Source organism: Denticeps clupeoides, chromosome 16 (genome assembly GCF_900700375.1).
Source record: "Denticeps clupeoides chromosome 16, fDenClu1.1, whole genome shotgun sequence".
NCBI classification, from domain to species: domain Eukaryota; kingdom Metazoa; phylum Chordata; class Actinopteri; order Clupeiformes; family Denticipitidae; genus Denticeps; species Denticeps clupeoides.
The window spans coordinates 17,209,025-17,232,007 of NC_041722.1; the positions used below are offsets into that span (position 1 = coordinate 17,209,025).

At 45.7% G+C, this 22,983-nt stretch overlaps 1 protein-coding gene across 6 annotated transcripts in view; it reads right to left on the reverse strand.

The window, feature by feature from the left end:
- Window positions 1-188: 188 nt before the first annotated feature.
- phf21aa (PHD finger protein 21Aa) overlaps window positions 189-22,983 on the reverse strand; it is a 37,920-nt gene continuing 15,125 nt past the window's right edge. For 2 of the 6 annotated variants that reach the window (XM_028955962.1, XM_028955961.1), the window contains exons 6-18: window positions 11,705-11,869; window positions 11,132-11,386; window positions 9,803-9,886; window positions 7,988-8,293; window positions 7,455-7,592; window positions 7,318-7,369; window positions 7,153-7,232; window positions 7,002-7,059; window positions 5,953-6,107; window positions 5,358-5,513; window positions 4,951-5,026; window positions 4,762-4,865; window positions 189-4,223 (exon numbers count right to left, since the gene is read on the reverse strand). In XM_028955962.1, the coding sequence (XP_028811795.1) occupies window positions 3,870-4,223; window positions 4,762-4,865; window positions 4,951-5,026; window positions 5,358-5,513; window positions 5,953-6,107; window positions 7,002-7,059; window positions 7,153-7,232; window positions 7,318-7,369; window positions 7,455-7,592; window positions 7,988-8,293; window positions 9,803-9,886; window positions 11,132-11,386; window positions 11,705-11,869 (1,983 nt within the window). In that variant the 3' untranslated portion in view covers window positions 189-3,869. Of the gene's footprint in view, window positions 4,224-4,761; window positions 4,866-4,950; window positions 5,027-5,357; window positions 5,514-5,952; window positions 6,108-6,187; window positions 6,211-7,001; window positions 7,060-7,152; window positions 7,233-7,317; window positions 7,370-7,454; window positions 7,593-7,987; window positions 8,294-9,802; window positions 9,887-11,131; window positions 11,387-11,704; window positions 11,870-22,983 lie in introns of all 6 variants that reach the window. The other 4 variants (XM_028955959.1, XM_028955960.1, XM_028955964.1 and 1 more) reach the window with 4 other exon arrangements.

Consider the following 22,983-nt stretch of genomic DNA (forward strand, 5'->3'; position numbering starts at 1 on the left):
TTGACTTTTTAATGTCTTTTTATTTTAACCAGTGGCATAAATCAGTGACTAAATGAGTTATGAAATATTTAACCTCCATTAGCCTTGAATCTGTTAAATGTGTCTAAAGAGCACATAGGAATGAGGGGGAAAAACATGGACGTCAAATGCTACAAGTTCCAAGTGATGAAAAATAAAAAGCGCAGAGCTCAACTTTGTCATTTTAATTAGTAAAAATGGTAAAATAAATAAATACAAATTGATCAAACGCTCCCAAGTCGCCGCATCCCTCTGTACTCCGCTAGTACTCCAGGTAAACACTGCATTCAAATAATTTACCACAACAGAGGCTCAAGTACATGAAAGAGGTAAAGAAATTCACAAACGACAGAATCCGAAAGACAGGATCGGTAAACAAGTTATAAAAAAAAAAAATAGTACAGGATTTCTTTTTTTTTAAATCATGAAAAAATACAACTGACATTTTCTTTACAAGAGAATAATGCAGATTGTGTCAAAGCAATATACAAATAATTCATCGTCTCCTGGTTCCTGTGTCGCTACAATGCAGCTCAGTTCAGGTGGGCGGAGCAGCAGAGCTTCTAATAGCGGGGACGGGTCTGGATGAGACGCCCCGAGGCAGGGTGCAGGGGACGCTGACGGCGGAGACAGAACAGGTTTTATACGCAATGCAACCGTCCTGACGGAACCTCTCTTCATATGCATTCGTCCTGAAGATGCCCTGATGCATTTTTAGAATATAATACTTACTCACTACTTAATATACTGACTAGTGCATTTTCAAAAAAATAGAACATCATAAGAAAAGGTCATTTGCAACTTTTTGTCCAACTTCTGAAAAGGACCTTCATCTATACAGTCAGTTACACACACAAAAAAACCCCTGACCTTTATCACCATATTCTACTTTTTTTCCGATCCACTAGTACATACAGTATGGATTTTTCAGACACAGATATCATTTTTGAACTATGGAAGGATGGTCCAATTACGACACAATCATCTAAATGTCTCACACTTATTTCCTTCCATAGGAACGCGGGTGATGGGTCTCCTCCGGGGACCACAGATATGATAATAAATGGATGGTCTGGTCTGATGAGAGTATACGTTGCTGGTGTATATGTATGTACATGCTTAAGATAGCAGAATTAAGATATTCTTTGGGTATGCTGGTTTTCGAAGAAGAAAAAAAAAGAATATGTATCCACTTATTGGAGACCTTTGCAATAATAATATTTATAACATTCAACACAGAAACTAAAAGGATTAATAAACATTTGGGGCATTTATGGAATATCAAGACGTGACTGGACACTTTATGAATTAATCTATTTAAATATTCGGTCTGTCCAGCATTTTGAGAACCTTTGAGCAGTATCTGATATTTACTGGGTTGGGGCTTCTCACTTTTTCACCAGAGCCGTTTTGAGGGTTGGGTCACGACCGTGTACAATTTGACACTTGCCAATCGCATTAACCAATTTGGGGGAATTAAGCTTTTATTGCTCGATTTTTTTTATTTCTGGTTTTGGCACAACCTTATTATTCTAATAATAAAAAAATAATTTGTATTACTATATATGTAAAACACTTAAGTAAAAGTAATAATGAGACCCCATGGGTTTTAAGTCGGTGGAAATGTTCCTTCTCCACTATTCTCCACTGCAGTTCCTTCTTCTCATTATGAATCTATGATCAGCAGCACTGGGCTGCACCAGGTCACCTATTTATTTTTATTTTCATGCTTTTAGTATTTCTTAATCGCAATCTTCTATGAAACAGGAGATGCATGGAGTTGTGACGGGAGGAATCATTTCCAGAGATTCACCAGAGAAACAAAACCATAAAACAAAATAAAAATAATAGACAGGTCTCTCAAAACTGCCATGAAAAATGAAAATCTTATAATACTACTAAGGCTTTGAAAGGTGCTATAGTATATCAAATCCCTTTGTATAGCCATCTTGCAAATAGACTTTATGTTTAAAATGATTTTGCATGGTTGATATATGACTGTTCAATTCACAATTCTCTTTAAATTACGCCCCCCCCCAACAAACATATAGACTCCATATTTGACCACATAAGGACAGATATTTAGGCACTGAACCCACACTACACGTCATCGTTAAACAAGAGCAGGCAGTCATTCGAAGGCCATTTTCCAAAAAGTTATTTTAAGCAACTGAAGATTTACTTTGCTCAAGTGTTACACTGCACACCCACATTCTTTAAGACACTTAAAAGAAGACCAACGACACGTAAATCAAACACGCCACTCGAGAAACGAAGAGAGCTTCTTAAGGCAACCGCTACACAACAAGAACTAATGCTACTACAGGCCGAGAGAAGGGGCCACTACGACAGTGTGCACGAGAAAAACACGAGACGGTAACACTGGTTCTCCTCGAATCCGGACCCCGGCCCTCGTGCGGTGTCCAAATCCTTGTGCTTTTTACGGAGTCCTGCGTTCCACACTGGCATGAAGACTTGGCAGAGCAATGGAAAGGGCGACGAAACATCTCTGAGATACGCTGATGGGTCCTCAGTCCTGGTTGTAAAAAAATTGAAATGAAATCGTAGTGCACCAATCTGCAACCGATATGGCATCAAAAGTAGAAAACACCTGGAGACGATGCATAACGCGGTGTGTATTCATGACCGTTCCGCCGACAAACGTTGTGCTTTTAGGGACCCTAACGTCTCTTCCAGACCAGAACAATGAAGAAAGCCCTTATAATGCTACATAAGCATCATGTGAGTAAAATAAAATAAAACAAACAAAACGTAATAAAATCTAATTAAAAAAGATATGCTAACCTTTTTGTTTTCTTGTAATTTCTGCATGTTCTTCATTTGTAACAGAACTTTATTTGTTCTCAGGTCAGGGTCTTACAGGACATTCTATTCTTATAATATGATTCATAAATTAATGTCAGTTCCCTGCTATATTTTGAATCTGTGACATTTGGCAGTTCAGAATTCATCAAAATTGAGAAACAATATACAAACATAATATTTTAAATAAAAAAAAATGAAAATAATATTTACAGTAAAATTTGTTAAGATTTGTACCATTTGAATAACCAGGAAGACCTGAATGTTTCTTTCCCATACAACTATTGAGTAAAAAACAAAACAAAAAAAAAGTTGTTTTTTTTTTTTTTTTTTAAATTGGGATTAAAGTGATGCACCAGTTACGCTCTTTTCTGACACCTTCTGTGAGTTGGTGTTGGTTTAAAAGTATTACAATGGCCAGGTATGTCAGATCACATTCAGCCATCAGAGCCAATATCAGGGACCAAAAAAAAAAAAAAAAAAAAGCCCTCTGCCACAGGCTGGGCGCAGTATGCAGATCACCGAAACGGGTTGTAACGCGGCCCCCGGGTTACTAGGACGGGGAGGCGGCTATGACGTGACAGGGAGGAGCAGGAGAGAGGTGAAAGGTCATTGGCTGGAATGCCGGTGGGACGGTGAGTGTGCATCAGTGCTGACCGGTGCTGCAGAGCTGTGGGTTTGTTTGGTTTTCCTTCACCGTTCTCCATGTCCGACGTAACTGTCCCCACAAAGAGGCGCTATGGCGACTGTTGCAGGCACACGTTGGTGTGATGTTTTAAACTTTTATTACTTTTATTACTATTAATATTATTATTCGTTATTGTCCTCAGAATCCTCCGGGATGCTAATGTTCTTGAATCGGCGTACTGCTTGTTCTCAGCGACTCTCGGAAGTCATATCTTTGATCCGGAAATGTGTCCTCGAGACGATGACAGATGAAGAAAGAAACTGGACTTTGATTGGCCTTTGACTTTGGGCACCTCAGCGCTGTGCAGCAAGGTCGTGACACGCTGCAGGGCGGGCGGGCGCTATTTCGCGCCCTCAACGTGAATGGGGTGGACGGCCTGCGGGGGCTCCGGGGCTTTACTGAGGTCGCCGCTGACCCCCGCCCGGCTCTCCGCCAGCGGCTCCGCCTCGCCCGCACCGACATTGTTCGCGACGCCTTTGCTGTCGTCGTTTGCAGCGAGGCTCTCGCAGTCCGTGTTGTCGGCGCTGCCGTCGTGACTCTCGCCGTTGGTCATGGCGTCGGGGGCGAGCGGCGCCTCGGGCAGCGGGGGGAGGTCGATGCCCTGGATAAGGCAGACCAGGGCCTTGACTTTCTCCAGGGAGTTGTGCATGTCCTTCTGGCGGGCCAGCACCGTGTTCTTTGTCTCCATGCATTTCTTTTGAGATGAGGGAGGGGGAAACCAAAGGCAGACTCTTTACCCACAGTGCACTTCAACCTGAATCTGAGCTTCCATTACACCCTTCCCTGTCAACTGGATTCAAACTCACTAAGTTCAATTCCAATTCAAATTGATTCTGCAAGTTAACTTAAAGGAATTTCAGTTTAAATACAAACAACACGTTTATGCTAGCTAAGTATGGTTAACGTCTAGTTATTACAGTTTATAACACATGCACTAAGGATCAATATAGGATGAGCAGTGTTATTTATAAAATCCAAACACGTTTATGCTAGCTATGTATAGTTAACGTCTAAGTTATTACAGTTTATAACACATGCACTAAGGATCAATATAGGATGAGCAGTGTTATTTATAAAATCCAAACACATTTATGCCAGCTACGTATGGTTAATGTCTAGTTATTACAGTTTATAACACATGCACTAACAATCAATATAGGATGAGTTTTGTTATTCATGAAATCGTCATCATATTGGCACTTTTTTGGTGCACTGAACATTGTGATGCTCACTGTGATGGAGTTGCTGAGCTGCTTGACTCTTTGTTCCAGCTGCTCTCTTTCCTGCTTCAGTTCCTCACTCCATTTCACCAGTTTCTGCTTCTCTTCTTCTTTAGCTGTAGCGGAGAATGTGGCAAAAAAAAAAAGCTCAATGTAGTGACACACAGGAACAGGCGTGTTTTTCTGAACGGAGAAGCATACCTGTTTTATACGCTATATACGAATGGACGATGGCAAGTGTGCCAGGCCACGGGATCGCCTCGTCTTTCTTCATAATCTGAAATTTCATGCCTGACAATTACTAAATCATACGTGTCAATTAAATTCCACTGGGGATGCCACTGTCTGAATTCACACACAGACACACACAGAAAACTAAATAAACAGTGGCAAATGTCGGTTTGACAGAACTAACATCCAGAACAAACAATGAACCATGGATGTCCAAAAGATAAGATGTCTTAAACTTGGAACAATAAGCATGGAAGAGAACGATGGATGTAAAGTGAGGGTCTGACTGGTGGGGGTCCAACTAATTCTACTTCTGGCCACTCAGCTCTACGCTGGCTCGGCCCGACACGCTGCTCTAGGAAGGTGGATGCAATTACCTGGTCTTGACATGTGGGACAAATCCACATGCCCCTGGGAATGGTTTTTAGGGGCGGTTCCAGGCACTCCAGATGGTAAACGTGAGAACACGTGTCGCACATTAGCAACTGACCACTGCGTCTGCACACAGTGCAGAAATCCTCATGGAAGTCTCCCTGTTGGGATAGAATCGGACCAGTGGTTATCACAGCCAATCGCAGCCATGGAGGAGGGGTCGGCTGGAGTTTAGGGGTCGTGGGGTTAGCGTTGCTGATTTTATATGATGCTAGGATTGACTTTCTTAGGACTAAAGCACGCTACTTTGCCCGGGGTGTGTTAGTGGTTAAGAAACATTCAGCCTGCAGCAGCAGTCTGGGCCCGATGGAGAGAAGCTGCAGGATCTCCTGGATGCTCAGATCGTGAGATGTGGGCTGTCCACTTTCTTAAGTAAGGCGCTTCATAACAACATGTAAATGGAACAATGTGATGGATGAAGTGATGGCAGAAGGGAGTTAAGGGGCGTGGCTAGATAAGGAGCCAGTTACAGGGGTCATTATTAAGGGACAAGAGGGCACTGCTGGGGTCGGGAACAAAGCTCCTCCATCAGCTACTTACATCCCCAGAGCTGGGGCTGGGCAAAGGAAGAGTGTGGGGGTGGACGGGTAAGTGAGGACCCCTGGCGGGGGCCAGAGGGGCCGGGAGGCTGCTGGTGGGGGTGGCCGTGGGATGGAGGCCCATCTCTGGCAAACTGCTGTATTTGGGTGGACGACCTGAATGAGATGAGACAGACAAGGACGACAAAAAAAAAAAAAAAAAAAACGAAAAAAAAAAAAACACTTGAATGACATACCTTAGATAAAGGCTCCTCATTGGCTAGCACAGATAAGGGGCGGAGCAGAGATTGCAGTGTTAGTGACAGCGAGGAGGAAGAAGGTTAAAAGGCAGGGGGGAGAAAAAAAACCTTTTATAAGAACCATTACCAGCACTTTCCATAAGCCCAATTTTGTGCGCACACACACACACACACACTCACTCTCTCTCTCTCTCTCTCTCTGGAGGAAGCCAGGACGCTCTCTGAGGACACTTTAAACTGATAGTGGTCTATCAGGAAGCCCACTCTCTGTATCTGACTGTAAGTGGCTGAATTATTAAATTATCTGCCAGCCCTGATGGCTCAAGCTGTAGCAGAACAAGGCAGAGAGACGAGGAGGAGCGTGTTCATTTTATCCCAGAAAAACCAGACGTTTCAACCTAAAATGTTCATGTCAATAGCAGAATATTAAAAATAATTTTACATACATAGAGATTATTAATCACCAAATCAATTAGCCCTGCACAGACTGTTGGAATAAAAAAACCAACAAATCATCGATCCCCTAAACCATCAGCTAAGCCCGTTCCGTAACTAATCACAGGCTGTCGGGTTTGTCAGGCCCAGCCAGAGCCAATATGGCCTAAGGCTGAGAGTGTAGCGCTCTGCTGGCTCCACGAACGGAGAAGATGCAACACGGAGCGGTGAGGAGAGCGGCGGGAATGTCTAGAGTCAAGACGTGAATTCTTTTAAGGCCCGATGTAAACCCTGACCTTTAAGAGAGTTCATGCTACGCAATTTGAGGCCCGGTTTTGTACACAACGCAGGCAGCAGAGACTCTCTTCTGACTGACCTCGTTTTCTTGTACCTTGTAATGGAGAGTTCAGGTAAGTCAGGGCGGACTTCTTGCGCTGAAAACAGAAACAGCAACGCTTCGTTTGAAGGAAAGCGAATAAAACATTCCACCCCGAAGTTCAGATGAAGGCCGAAGACCCGTCCAGTACCTCAGGCTCGAATACCGCTCCGCTGTAAACCGGGTTCGCCGTCGTCCTGCGTTTTCGCTCCTGTCTCCGACTCTGGATTTCTGCACGCGTCACCAGAGGACACACCGTCAAAATCACAACCAAATCACATCCAGACACAAAATAAAAAAGGAACGTGTCCTGTACCTTCTAAATGGTCATGTGTTACCAGTCCCAAGGACACCATGAAGGCAAGTTTCTGTGGGGAGCAGCAATTTAAGACTAAATGAGCCAGTTAGGGTTAAAGGCGAAAGTATTTCTCCAGATATGAAGAACTGCGGTACCTCAGGACTCTCCTCCTGTTTTGGGGGTTGTAGGGGGGGCGGAGGTGGAGGAGAAGGGCTGACCGCAGGGGCAGGCGGCGGGGGGGACGCGGCGTTCGGTGACGTCTTTGGCTCCACCCTGTCCTGCGTGACGTCAGTCTGGGGGAAGGTCATGCGGAGGAACATTATTGTATGCTGTGCTGTTACTATTGCCAGTCATCGCGCTGATCTGTTTGGCAGTGAGGGACATCTGATCTGAGGGGCGGGGTCTAATGAATATAGGTTCTTATGTTTCCATACTCCTGTTATTAAGAAATGCAGCACTTAAATTATAACATGTATGCTATGTCAGTGAATAAAAACACTACAAATACAGCAGCGCTGTCTATTTAATTGACATCAGTGCATAACAACCAGCAGCGCAAAAATGAAAAAAGTTTCTGAAGAAACAGAATATCAGTGTTAATAACCATTTATGTTGTATGATATTGCTCCTGCTGACTGAATTTTCATTCTTTTGAACCTTTTTCAATCAAAAATTCTGTCCTGCTCACCTGTGTCTCCGGGCTGCAGGTCTGCTGTATTATGGGCGTGGCCAGTTGAAGGGGGCTGGCGGTTATCGGGGCAGCGATGACTATGCCAGTCAGCTGGCCGGTGGGCAGGGTCTTGGCGATGGTGGTGCAGGGCTGGCCGTTGAGGATGCGTACCTGATGGATGGGACTGGGCGTGGCTGGCACTGAGGTGGCAGTGAGCGTGGTGGTCAGAACGACAGGCCTCTGCAGGAGCTGGGGTGCGGCCAACATAGAGGGCAGCGGCGCGATGGGCACTGCGGTAGTGGGCGGGGTCGGTTTGGGCCGAACCTGGGTCACACACACATATGAATGTTACGACTGTAGCTGTTTGTTGCTAGGGTCAGGGTCGGGTCAGGGTCAGGTCAGAGGGCGCTGAGGGCAGGACAAACACTTCACAGGCTCTTCTGTGCTGCAAATGCCACTGTAACGCTGCTATATAATAGCCCATTTAACAACATCTGAGAATATTCACACTTACGCCACACTTTTATAATCCAGAGCATTCAAAAACAACGCAGACATCAGACAAATCGACTCGGAATGGAACAGAATAGCGCACTATGGAAGATACCACCATACTTCGACATTTCAAGTATGGGAATTCGAACCGGCAACCTTTTAATTACGGGGCCGCTTCCTTAGCCGCTAGACCACCACTGCCCCATCATGATGACATGAACGTTTACAATCACTGTACAATACTTTATTCTAGTATTTTATACTGCCCCCCCCCACACAGTGGCATTAGGCAGCATGGAGGAGCCACGGTGTGAGACCTGCGCTGCCCGCCTATAAGGAAAGAGACACGCAGGCTCATGCCATGGGCACACGGGACGTCATCTGCAGGAGAGAGGAGTGGGTGAGCAGGGCTGGAGCAGCAGCAACTGGGAGAGAAATAAACACGGCACTGCACGGACGGGAAAGCATGGAGGGACAGGGAAGGGGTCACCAACGCAGGCCTTCTCTCCTGAACAAGGAAACGTACCGGCAATGCAATGCACACACAGACAGACAAAAGCAGAGACGCGTGATCCAATCGGCAGCCTTCTGGGGGCTTTATCTACAGGTACAGCGGTGTGGTACAATTCGCTATGGAAAAGGGAGTTTTGCACCAGCATCCAAATTACCTGAAAATAATATTTAAACATTTTAAGCTATATCATGATACACATTACATATCTCGATACTTTGAAACTGCCTCTAAATTTGGCCCTTTATTGCATAATATGACATCAACATAATTTAATAATGTGTCACGGTCCTGACATTTCAAGATCCTAGTTCTGTTTTCCCAGACTGCAGCCTTGTGCTCCCTGATGACCTGACTGTGTGGATCTTTTTTGATTATTTCATTATTAGTATAAACCCTTGCTGTGTCCCATCCTCATTCACGGGTCTGTCAGAGAAGCAAACCTCGAAAGCGAAGTGCATGCTGTCTGTTTAACAAGAACAATACCGTTAGGATTTATACTTTATGTTCACGATATAGTCAGTTACTACATCACACGTGGAACAGGCTGAGCCAAAAATGCCCCCAAAATGAACTTAACGCACATTATTCCTTTCAATTGTCACTAGTCTGTACATCTATGGCCATTTTCGTTATTTTCTTCCTACACAAAAGTGACCTTCATTAGCACTCTGTCATTCTGCCACTGTTATCCAGGTGAATGAGAGATGCTCCCTCCGTACTGTCTGCAGGGAGGGAGGAGTCAGCGGGACAGCAGGGAGAGCGAGAGAGAGGGGCAGGCTGTGCGAGGGGTGAGAGAGGTGACGGGCGTTTCCACGGAGACGAACCTGTGGTAGAAATGTGGGCCGAGGCGTCAGTCGGGGAGGAGGAACAAACTGTGGAACTTTGATATGCTGGGCGGTGGCCTGCACCTGCGGTGTGACACCAGCCATTTTAAAAACACACACACACACACACACACACACACACACACACACACACACACACAAAACTTACTTTTCCACAGCATTAAGTCTGGAAAAAAGTGGAACTGTACTCTGTTGCTTTCCAGTCCAGTCATAAAAGGTACAAACTGGACCCAAAGAGGGTCTTAGCATCACCAAGTAATGCAGGGACACAGTGGTGATACGTGGGGTTTGAATCTGGGACTTTGCAGCATACTTGTCATGATACTGAAATTTCAAACCCCTATACAGATACTAAAGATGGTACTCGATGCAATTTACAATATTGAATAAAAAAAATCGATTGATAAAATACATGAACAAAAAATAAACAAATAAAGGGAGGGAGAAGTAATTTATGACTAAATTAGTTATAAATTAATGTCAGTGTTTTTTTTATGTTTTTAAAGGGCATAATAGTTTAGTAATTGATGAGTGGGCAATTTGATTATCAGGAACTGTTGGAAAATTTTATGTTAAGATAATTGATTGTGGTTTTATTTAAGACAGAAAGAATGATTGGTGAGGGAGAGAGGCAGGACATGCTGTTTATTATTTGTTCATTATATCAATGTATTTATTTATTTATTTTTGTTGTTGTTGCTGAAATATAATTTAATAAATAGAGTTTGCCTCCCAGCCACCATCAAGGCTCAACTATCCTGCACAGGGATAGAATTGAGGATGCAGCCATTTTTACAATGGCAATTCCAATATTCATATTATGTTTGGATAACAACTCTCAAAACTCACCCCCCCCGGACAGCGCTCTTGCTTTTTACATTTTCTAGCGAGCTTGATGCTGCAGAATTATGTTTAATGTGTGTCTCAAGTAAACATTGGGTCCTCCAGGTAGCCGATATCGAAATCGCTACTACATTTTAGTATTGATTAGTATCCGAGAGGAGAAGACAGAGGCTCCATCCAAAGGGAGGTCAGGTGGTGAATCCAGTTCCCACAAGTTCTTGACCGTGCAGTGGAAAAGATCACAAGACAACCTCTCACACACAGAGACTTCAACACACCTCCAGACATCATGGTTAAAACCCCGCCCCCTGGTTATGAAAAAAAAAAACACACGAAAAGTGGACAGGGTGATAAAACGTCCTTCAGCGCTCCTCTGGGCTACAGATTAAGCCCCACAGCCGACACGATGCCAAGCAATGTGGTGGCACAAAGCAATTTGACAGCAAGGTCGTGACTGGCACTTACAACGACAGCGCTTTTGGAGACTATCCTCACTGGCTCCGTTCCCTGATTGGTCAGCTTGCCAGACGTCTGGAGGCTGAGGGGCGAGGTCTGTGCATCAGAGCTCAGTATGCTGTGCTTGGGCATGTGGCTGAGCGTGGTGACCATGGCGACGGTGGGCCGCGGCGTCACGATGGAAGCGGGTATGTTTGGGGTGGCAGCTTTCAGCACCAGAGGTAGAGTCTTGGTGGTGAAGACCGGCGTGACCGTCATGACGTTCTGCAGCCAAAACAAGAAGTACTGATCAGAAGCCTTCAAAGAAGTCAGAAGCTGACCAGCTTCTTCTACCCTGTGTAGATGCACCATGTTTTGTCACCAGCCTACACAGAAGGCTACAGTAAACTTCCACCCGTTTATTATATCAAGGTAGTGAGTTCAAATCCAGGCTGCACGCTCTCCCTGCGTTTCTTCAGAGTTCTCCGGTTTCCTCCCCTTGGCCATAGATGAACCAGTTACTCCTGATTGGCCACCGGTGCGAGCGTGTGAGTGGAGGGCGACCCGGGATCTGGAGAAAGAGACTGGTTTGGTAGGGCTCACCTGGGCGGCGCTCAGGTTCTTGGGGGGCAGGGCGGCCTGGGCCTGGGCTGAGGGCACAGCGGAGGCCTTCCCATCAGGCTGCGCGGGGTGCTGCGCCTGCAGCCTGATCTCTGCCTGGTCCTGCTTCACCAGCAGTTCCTTTCTGAGCTGCTCCACCACCTTTTTCTGATTGTGAGAGAGAGAGAGAGAGAGAGAAGAAATCGGAGAGAAATCAACGTCTTATGAGGGGGTGTAAAACAACGAAGCTGGCAGTAAAATGGAAAAGCTCGGCACTTCTATGGGTTGCTGACGTCGCCAAGAAGAACACTGCATGCTATTATCTCCAGCATCACGCTTCAGCTCCACGTTTGACCCAAAGAGCGCTTCCCCCACAAAAAAAAAAAAAAAAAAAAAAAAGAAGTCATTACTCATAACAAAGAAAGCAGATGACTCCAGACAGACATCAAAGGCACAAGACAAACGGTAACCTAGCAACCTGCCTAGTGTCACCTTCTGCTTCTTCTGCCTGCACCCGCACCACACACCAATCTGAAGTCATTGACAGCCGAACGTGTTTGTTTTGTGATACTGCTGCAGGGGCTGATGGGATACGGGCCACAGCAGGGAGTATGGCACGCCTCTACAGGCCGCTGCCCCCACTTAATCACAATAGCTGAGCTCTGAAGTGGGGAGGAGGGGGAAATAATTTAACATTTTCCAGACCGGAACCGAATTTTACTGATTCTATATGAAATTATCGCCATCGGAGAGGGTGACAGCAATATAACAAGTTGTCCACCGCTTCCTTATATGACAAAATTATAACCATGCACTTTGTACCCTTGCATGGGTGGGGCGTTCGTCTATTTATTTATCTGAAAAATGGCAATGTATACCAAATCATCTTCTGATGACGGATTATTTTTATTAAAGCATATCATTTTATACACACGATGGACAATTTTTTTTGTAATCCCATCACAGCCCAGGTGGTGCAGGAGATATCGGATACGAGATATATCATCATCCAGATGATGCTAAGAAATCAACTGTTCCATCGCCCCTACATGCACTCATATGTTGCACACAGTTTCACAATATTAAATGCTGAAACTACACAATTAACATCTAACCCTTCCTTCTCTGGCTCAACAAAAACGAACATCTGCTCACTGCCACTGCTGAGCGTTACTGTGTCGGTTTCTTCATCACTTCATCTACTGAAGGCCGTGTTGTCATTACATAACTGCGTCTGCAGATGAAACGCGGCTGCAGTAAATGGGGCCGTTGGCAGAGCTGGACATAACGCTGCGCCTGCACTGACCCTTCTGTTAGTACGAAGAAAGAAGAGCCGATTACTGCGGAAACACACACGCTTGCTCTGGCCATCTGCACAATTTCATTTAGCCTTTTTTGCTCAGAGTTATTTTCCGATTTCATGGTAAAAAGACCAAATTCTTGGTTGTCAGTGTCATGTGAGACGAAGAACCGCAAACAGAACATCTGTGCTGCTTTGTTGGAGGGTATTCTGGGAAATGTAGAGAAACAGAAACAACAACGTGCCACTGTCACCACTGTGTCATTCTCTCCTGGACTCTGTAGGGGTTCTGCACCTTCCTCCTCCTCTTCACACACACAAACTCAAAACCGGGGGCTAATCCTCTCAAAGCTGCCAGTTTCGGCATGAAACAGCAGGGAGCAAAACATGGAAAAAAAATACACTTATATATATATATATCCCCAGAAATATCAGCAAACAGCAGCATATGGGGGGGGGGGGGGGGGGTAAAAGCATTAAAGCATTAACACCTCACGGTAAAATTCACTGTGGCCTTAATTCCGCTCCCGATTCCCAAGACGTGCATGTTGAGGGTCGCAGGACATGCAGGAGCGTCTCAGCCGAAGGGGAATACACCCGCTACCTTTAAAGAACAATCAGGAGAGTCGGAATCATTTAGATTCCACTTTGACCTGGTTTCATGCACCTGCGGAGATTAAAACGCACCATGCAACATACATTAAGAAATAAAGTAGTTCACCCATCAGAACGCTGGAATTAAAGTGCCTGATAACCTGCATTTTGGGAGGGTATTAGGAGTTTAGAGAAGGAAGGGAAACGGAGGAGCAAGGGAGGGGATGGATGTTGCGCTACACCTGGGTGTGTCACGTGTTGACAGGAGGGGGAAATAAAAGTGTGTGAGAGCTGTCAATCATGCCTACAGGCTCCTCCCCTTTCTTAGGGCCCTATGAAATCTGTTTTATCTTTTCCTTCTGAATTCCCTGTTTTTCGTTATGAACGTATTTATTTGCCTAAAAACTGTGTGATTTTGGAGTGGGTGGGAAAAAGAAAAAAGTAGTATGACAAACCACATTTAATCCCTGTTCAACAAAGTGCTTGGGCATTTACTAGAGGACATTTGTGTTTATTAAGTTTGAAATTTATTGTAGTAAAGCTTGGCTTAGCAAACTTAAGGCTTCCAGGCGCATCCAGTGTTTACGTCGTCGTTCTTTGTTGTTCCGTCAGCATGAAGGCAGCAAAAACTGAAATGCCGAGCGGTAATTCAAAGTCCCCAGCTGTACGGCGCCATCTACAGGCGTGGAGGTTGTAGTCGCACACTGACTATCACACTGACTCACTAAACAAAACGATCACTAGCACCACCCGGTGGACTAAATTTGTTGTTTGATGTCCCTGTATCGATACAATATTACTATTGATATCGCTGTGTCAATATTTTCAACCAGAAACATGTGTAGCGGGACGCAGTGGCCAGAGAAGCGAACTATACGGATTCCATTTTATTTGTTGGATTCTACGACTCCGCCCCCTTTTTTCTGTGTTGCGGAAATCACAGGGCTTTGTTCATAAAACCATCATGCAAATTCATCTTCTGGGAGTCAGAAATAATTATGCATCAACAAAAAGTGCAGGGTGGGTAATTATCTGTATGATGTTTATTTTCATAAATCATACTTTGGCACAAGTGAACGTGGACAATGTGCTACAGAACGTGTTTTACAGGGTCCTGACTGGTGGGACACGAGCGTCACTCGTCTGCATTTGGATCCTTTCCCACTAATTCACTCTGTTGACCTTTTCTGTTAAAGCTCCCTCTCTCTCTCTCTGATTAGAGTTCTGGTCACCTCAGCCCAGAATGCACAACTGTACACACACAAACTGCCCCCACATCCAAATATGTCTGCAACCAACGGAATAATCATTCATTATAAAATAAAACGCACCTCTTCTGCACTGATCTGAGCATCATTTATCAATACGAGTGTATATTTCGTAGTAAAAACCACGGTACGGTAAGTTTTACGTGTGTTCTAATGGAACAGGTGTACCTGTGCCGGTCCGTGAGTAGAACACGTCCATCTTTATAAATCCGGCAGCTTTAACACCCTGAAACCAGCGTATTTTACATGGCCACGCCCCAAAACTGCAGCGCAAAAGTAACGGGAGGTGGAAATCGACGTTTTCGAGTATTACAACTGCACCGAAAGTACAGAAAGGTGTTAATTTATTCAGGTGGAGGGGAATAAAATGGTGCTGTTTGGCAGCCTAAAAGCGGAATAAAAGGGGCGATAAATCATGTGCACGGAAACAGATCGCCGCTCCGTAACTCGCCGAAGTCCGGCTGAGTTACGCTCCTCATTCAAACCCGGTCCAACAGTATTAACAGTACGTATATGTAATGAGCATAATTACTGATTTCAGGTAAACTCTGCAGAAGTGACAGCCGACCACTCCACCCCCGAGCCGCGATCCATCACAGAGCTCCGCCCGAGGGAATTACCTGATTAAACCCCATCCGGACACACCGGAGTCAATTTATCAACACCTCTCCACCGTCTGAGCGAGAGAGAGAGGGGGCTGGGGTGGTGTAATCCTATAAAACCCTACCGGAATCTTCACTGGGGGGGAAGTGGAGACGCTCTACTGTCGGCGAGATTTCCTTTACGCCCTCGCCGCTTCCCTCGGTACGTAACCGCTTCATTACTCCCGGCCTTCCACAGTAAATTGATGGTGGAAGAGGAGATCATGAACGCTCCTCGTGCTTTACAATGACGGGTGTTACTCCAATTAAAAGTCTCTTCGTTAGAGGTGACAGGCTAGGTAAGCAAGTGGCCTTCTGCCGGCATGATTACATCTTGTTAATACATATTACATATGGGGGATACCATCACTGGTGTAGGTGTTTTGTAACTTATTTTTGTGTGGGATTAGCATACATCACACAATACCTCTGTTACATTGTATCTGTAAAACCATCTATTAATGCACAGCAATATTTGCACTATTTTACACCCCCCCCACACACACACACACATTTATTTATTATTTATTTCACTAGTTTCTATGTCTGTGCCGAAAAAAACAACCCAGTGGTTCTTCAGAGTCTCGTGTGACGGAAAAATTTTTTTTTTTTAATTCCATTCACCGAGCAACTGCTAAGGGGAGGGGTGGGAAATTCTCTGGGTGGACAATGCATGAGAAACGGGAGGTAACCTTTCCCCTTATGATGTCATAGAGGTGCCAAATTCCAGGTCCGATCGTCTGAGACGCCGCTGTCTGAATGGCGAAGAATGATCAAAGCATGCTTTACACCTATCGCCATCTCTAGGCGATACGTTCCTGCCTACACAGTGGTTATGTTATGCGGACTGTATTTCAGTGTTGTGAAGATTTGAACGCAACGCTATTTTAATTTCTCAGATTTGATTCATTAAATATAAACAAATATGGAGAAGATCTTTGTTAATATTTATATGTTGAGGCAGAATTGGAGCATGCATGTACACACACACACACACACACACACACACACACACACACACACAAAGCGCTGCCTGCCCTGTAAAATGAGGACAGCTGCCATTGCAGGACGCATCTTTCAGCAAAAATCTCCTTACAGCCACGACAGCTGACTGCACACGCCGGAGTAACGCTGGAATAACACTGGATTAACGCCGGAGTAACGCTGGAGTAACAATGGTGCTGGTTTACTGACAAAATCCAGAGAGTCGGAAGAATTTGATGTAGATGGGGGAAATGTGCAGAAATGAAAACATGACATTTGGATCTGTTGGCAGGGTGCAGATCCTAATCTGACCTCTAGAAGGCATCTAGGTCCCTCTGCACTCTCAGGGTGACAGCTGTGACGTCTCTCAGACTACATACTATGCCACACGCGCCCATGATGTGACGCCCCAAAATGCTAATCACTACAGCCCCGCAGAAAAATGTGCAGATGAGTCGAGTTTTCAGGTTCTTTTTTACCCTCGGCGTGGGCCCAGCGAGTGATCCTCCCGCTGCCAGAATGATCCGCAACGCCTCAAGCATCCCACCACACACACCGCTGGAAAAAAACGTACTATTCTGTGCCGATATTCATACATAGCTTAAAAAAAAAAAAACAGGTTATTTCCATATTTCCAGGTGCCTGGAACAACTTCATGGCTGACAGAAACCAGTTCATTCATATTAATGAGTTGGTTCACAAACATTTAAAAGTCCAACTATTGTAGGATTTATTATTGTAGGGGGGGGGAACAAATGTGTGGGGGGACAAATGTGCAAATCTGGTGCCACAATTTCATCTTGACTCTTGACAAAAGCTCAGTTAAAACTCACAACCATGATACAAGAAGTCTTTACGGAACGTTAGTAAGCTGAAATAACGTTTATTTAATATCGTTGCATTTGAATAGTATATATTTTTATCGCTCAGACAGGTTCTGTGATTAGTATCTTCAATTATGATAAATTCTGTTTTATATGCAACGACAACTAGGCAGGTCTGTTAAAAATCGATTCTTTTACAGGTCCTCTCAGGCATTGCCGTCTGGACGGCATCATTCCATGTTCCACCACACCCTCAGAGGTTGAGTCAGGTGTGCTAAATGAAGGACAAGAGCCCTTCAGGACCAGGGTTGGTGACCCCTGATTTACAGCCTGGAAGATCTGGTCATTCAACGGCAAAAACGGAGCCACGGTCAACAGCCCCGAGCCGTGAAGGGTTCTCCACTCTCAACATCATCAGCCCTCAGTGTTGATCCGTGATGGAGGCCGAGAACGTCGCGGTTCTTCAGCGAGGAGAAGAGGGGGCATCCTCTCCGCCCCCGTCCCCTCATCCGAAGCCAACACACAGGACTAAGTGGCACTTAATCACAGGCCGTCCAGCCACTCTCGGCCCGGCAGCGATGGCGGCAGGCTGCCAGGAGCGAGCGCCGAGACGTCCAGATGCAGCAGCTGCCGCTCAGACCCCGGCAGAAGCCCCTCACCCCCACCCGCCGCCTGCTCTTCTCCAGGGAGGCACAACAACAGATGGCAGGAGGGTCCGCTCCACACAGCCAGGTCTCCGCCTGGAAGAGCCCCGCGGACCAGAGCCACGCCCACCAACCGCCAGGCGGCCTTCCGCTTTTTATGTCCCCATGACGATGAGACAAGTTTATGGATGGTTTTTTTTTTTTAAAAACATTATGATGTATTAATATTCATGTTCATTTGCTGGTTGTTTTTTCCACAGATGGACACACACACACACACACTGAGTGTGTGGTAATTTCTTACAGATCCTACTTACAGAACCAGCAATCAAACACCGAATAATCAACAAAAAAAAGGGAGGAGCCAATTCATCATTGATATCAAGGATTAATCTCTCTCTCTATATATAAAATAGATTAATCCTTGATATATATATATATATATATATTTTATATCAAAATGCAAATAACTAATTTCTTTGGGGAAGAGTCTACTGAGAAAATCAGGGTGTTAAAATTGATCAAGGGTGTTTGTTTATCACTATTTTCCAGTATTGCGTAAAGCAAATTTATACATACATATGAGTGGCCATATGGACGACGTGTCTATAAACAATGTCCTTTCAAGAGTCCTGAAATAACTAAATCTGAAGTAATGAACAGGTCAGGATTCCTCTGTGCCAAAGAATTAGGACCGCTTTTCTTTAAAAAAGGTATTTATATTATTAAAAGGTATTTATTATCAAAAAAAGGAATATAGTATTCAGATGAATGGTCGCTGTGTCTATACCCAGGTCTATATATCAGTTCAGCTCGAGGAAGATAATGACACTATAGATAGTAAAATATGATTGTGGTGATGATGATGACGACGGATCATTGAATGTGCGGCGCCGGGTTACAGAAGACCCCTCCTCCAACCGCTCCACGCGCCACAGGCTGCGGCAGGGCCAGGCGGGCGGGGGGGTGGAGAGGCGGGGTTCTCCAGGTGTGAGGATTTCTCCTGCTGACGGAGACGCCGGGCTGGTATTTAAACAGCTCCGAGCGCTCGATTGAAATTCTCCTCACACCGGCTGCTGCCTCACAGCCACCCCTCCCCGAGCCGGAGCCGGAGCCAGCACAGACGCGCATTAACGCGCTACGGGCCTCCTGTCCGGGACGGTCACTACGCCGCTTCTATCCGGGCCTGCGGCGGGAGGGTGGGACACTCATTGCCCCTCGCTTCCATTTCGCATCTCGTCAGTGTTTTGCTGATTGTTTAAGTCACAATACCCTAACACACACACACTCGGAGCACTGCGTGTGTGTGAACACGGAACACACTTCCACAACTCAGGCTTCCCATCTCTGGCTGGCGAGGAGGGGAACCTGACTGAGCTTTTAAAGGGGCATCTCACCGATTCGTCACCAAAAATGACCACATCCGCCATCGATGTCGGGCAAACGGGACGAGGAGGAGGAGGAGAAGAAGAAGGGTGTGTGTGTGTGTGGGGGGGGATTCATAATCCCAATACTGCAGGAGGAGAGTCACCGTGCTGCATGGCTATCATTAATATTAATGTCTCAATAACCCTAATCATTTCTAGGAGTTTGCATTAAATAATTATTTGGTGTATTTATTTCAATGTCTTCATCTGAACAAATCAGATACTGATGACCTTCACATTACTTACAAAACCGTGACCAATAAAATAGTGGTGTGGCAGGACACACACAGCATACATTTAATTGGAAAATATTCAAACAATTGTTAAAATGATCAACATCATAGTCCGGGTCGTCTCTCGGTCAATCAACTTTGAATATTCAATTTGAGGGAACAAGAAGAAGAAAATACATACAACACACTGAAAATACAGGGAAGAAATTCTGTATGAACAGAGTACACAGTATTAACAATTTAAACCCTCACGCCACATTAGAAGCACGTCATTGTTTGCGCGTTCACGCACGTACACTGTTCGTGTGTGAAAACCTTCTGGATCCCGTCCATCGCCGCATGTCCATTCATAACCTTCTCACACAACAGCTTTCTGCTAAATTATGTATCTCTCAGAGGCAGCTCGTGCACATTTCCTAGATTTTCCCGTGCTCCCGTCTGACAACAATAGCCGATTATGTAAACGTGGCGAAGGCTCGCGTCCTCCGGCCGCCGGTTAGAAGCAAGTGTAAAGGCCAGCCTTTACGGGAGGCTAATGGAGCAGAACAAATGATCTCTGAGAGGTGGGCGTGCCGCTGGGACCTGATCCAGCCGCAGGATCCTGCTCTCCATCCATCTCCACCTAAAACGTCCTGCTCCTTCCCTCAACGTGCGGAATCAAACAAATAAAACGGAATCTTATATTTGCCCTTATCCAGAGCGACTTACAATCAGTAGTTACAGGGACAGTTTCCCCCCTGGAGACACTCAGGGTTAAGTGTCTTGCTCAGGGACACAATGGTAGTAAGTGGGATTTGAACCTGGGTCTTCTGGTTCACAGGCGAGGGTCTTACCCACTAGGCTTCTAGGCTACTACCACCATCAGGAATCTGTTGTAACGCTGTGTAATTCGCTGAATTGGGTGTGTGGCGGGTTTCGGATGAAGTTTGGCCACTCCAAACTTCCAAATAATTCAGACAACAACTAAACAGACAAGCACAGCCCCTTCTGGAATTTTCTATATGCAAGAGTTGGACGACATGAACTTGGCATGATCATGTTTGGAGGTCTCCAACATCAGGCCCAAGTGTAAAATGATCCCATTTTAGGCCACCCGAGAATAATGAAGGTCAGGCTGGTAGATGAGTGCGAGTGAATGTTTTCGCCATTGTGACGTGCTGCAGAAAAGCACACAGTAGCCCCACGAAATGTGTCCTCTGCGTGTTACTTTGATCAAGGGGACCTCAGTGCCACCTTGGCGGTTCGAGATGTGAGCTTAGCCATAATCTTCATGGGGCAGTGGTGGGCTAGCGGCTAAGGAAGCGGCCCCGTAATCGGAAGGTTGCCGGTTCGAATCCCGATCCACCAATTTGTCACATACACAGTCATACATGGTAATGATGTGCAGTGAAATGCTTTAGCGACTGCTATAGACCACAGTATTGCAAACATACAGTGAACCAATATGCAAATATTGCAAACATAACCAAATATTACACTTTTATGTTTTTTTAAAAAAAAAGTGTAATAAAGACTGATGCTGTAAATCTTGGTCCGAACCAGACCAACCGTTCCGTTTCAGACGGAAGGTTAAAAAAAAAAACAACTCTGCATGAGTGGATTACTTCCAGGCCACCAGGTTTCCAGACAAAAGGCCCGCGTTCGGGCCGAGGTACGAAGCGCCTCATCGCGTGCAGCATGAATTATTAAGAGCCGCCGCCGCTACATCCCAGATTTCTACAGATCTTCCGACAGGTTCATCCTTGAATACCAGTGGGTGCAGAAACCCTGGTTGTGGTTGCGCCAGATATTTCACAGTTTCTGACTGTGTTCAACCAACCAATCAGGGAGCATCAATGTCTCCCGGCAAAGAAATGCAAATGAGTTTAAACAACTTGTCCGAAACTCTGAGAACTGCAGAGTTCCATTTGTGGTCCTGATTTTTTTTACAGTTTAGTAATTGATTCCGCACATAAAAACTTGGCTCGATCACAGATTTTATGTCCCACTATAATGAAGGTTTTTGTAAGTGAAGGTTTTGTAAATGACGCGGTCCTATCCAACCTATTAATGATGGTAAAGAAGTGGGGGCGGGTCTGTAATTCGTTACTGCAGGTTAGAGAGGGTAGGGCAGATGAGATGGGTGTAACCTCCACTCCGATGACATAATTCCAGCTGTCAGTGGCCGAATTTGAAATCAAGGTATTTATGACTGGCCCCGCCCCCTTCTGCCTGCCACTCAGACGCGGGCGATGGGTGGGTCGGGGCTCGCCGGAACGGAGGAGCAGAGCTGACATAGTGACGAGGGGACGTGCGGAGGGGCATGAAAGGACAATTCGCGACAGGTGACGCTGCAAGAAACCACCTGCTCCCCTCCACGTATCAGAGGAGCTTCAGAGGACCTGGGTTCCTTCATCAGATGTGGCCCATTGTGTTTCCCTAACGACTGTGAAATTCGAGCTGAACAGGTCCTGCCGGCCAATGAGGAGTCGGGAGGAATTAGCCGGGAGACACTCGGACACGCCGGCCATGGACCCGGGTACGGAACGTTCCTGCTTCTCCACGTCGAAGGCTAATTGAAACTTTGGCCACGGGGTGACGTTCTCCAGGAAAAAAAGAACGTTCTGCTGCTCTGCCGAATGCTTGCAAGAGTGAAGACAGACGCCGCAGGGGCGGGTCACCATGGTTCCAGGTGTTGGGGGACTGTGAGATGCAGCAAAAACACACACACACACACACACACACACACACACACACAAACACACACGAAAGAAAGAAAAGTTTCGGCCAGCTGCTCCCGTCGTGCACAAACACTCGGTTCCAGAGAACACCATATGTTCCACCTGTTGCTAAGGAACAGCAGCCCGCGGACGCAGTGAAGTAGTCCGTGCGGCGGCTTCACACAGACGGACGAATACGCGAACATCTCAAACCATGGGCAAGCTCATCCTCAGCCACGCCCCAGACACCCAGGCGAGGCGCTTCTTCCGTCTGTGTTTATCGACCTGGCCATCTGCACCCCCCCCCACACACACACCCACCCCTCCCCGCGTTTTATCTGATGGCATTTAAAAGGGTGTCGGTGTGATGCCACCACCCAGAGTCCCCCGGGCCTTCACGCAGGGGAGGTGATGCGTTTCCAACGTGCCTCTTTATTTTATTTTTATTATTACTGAAATCAATTTGTTCTCCCGGTGGTTCTAACGCATAAAAACACAAATTCAGGATACACGATGTAGTTTATGGTGGAACCTTCACAGATGTTCCAAAAAGTACCAATTAACAACATAAAAGACCTCCAAAATCTCGAAATAACCAAATTAACTGGTGGTATAAAAAGTCTGGTTAAAAAGTAGTGCCGGTAGTGACTGTGGCGGCCTGATCTGGG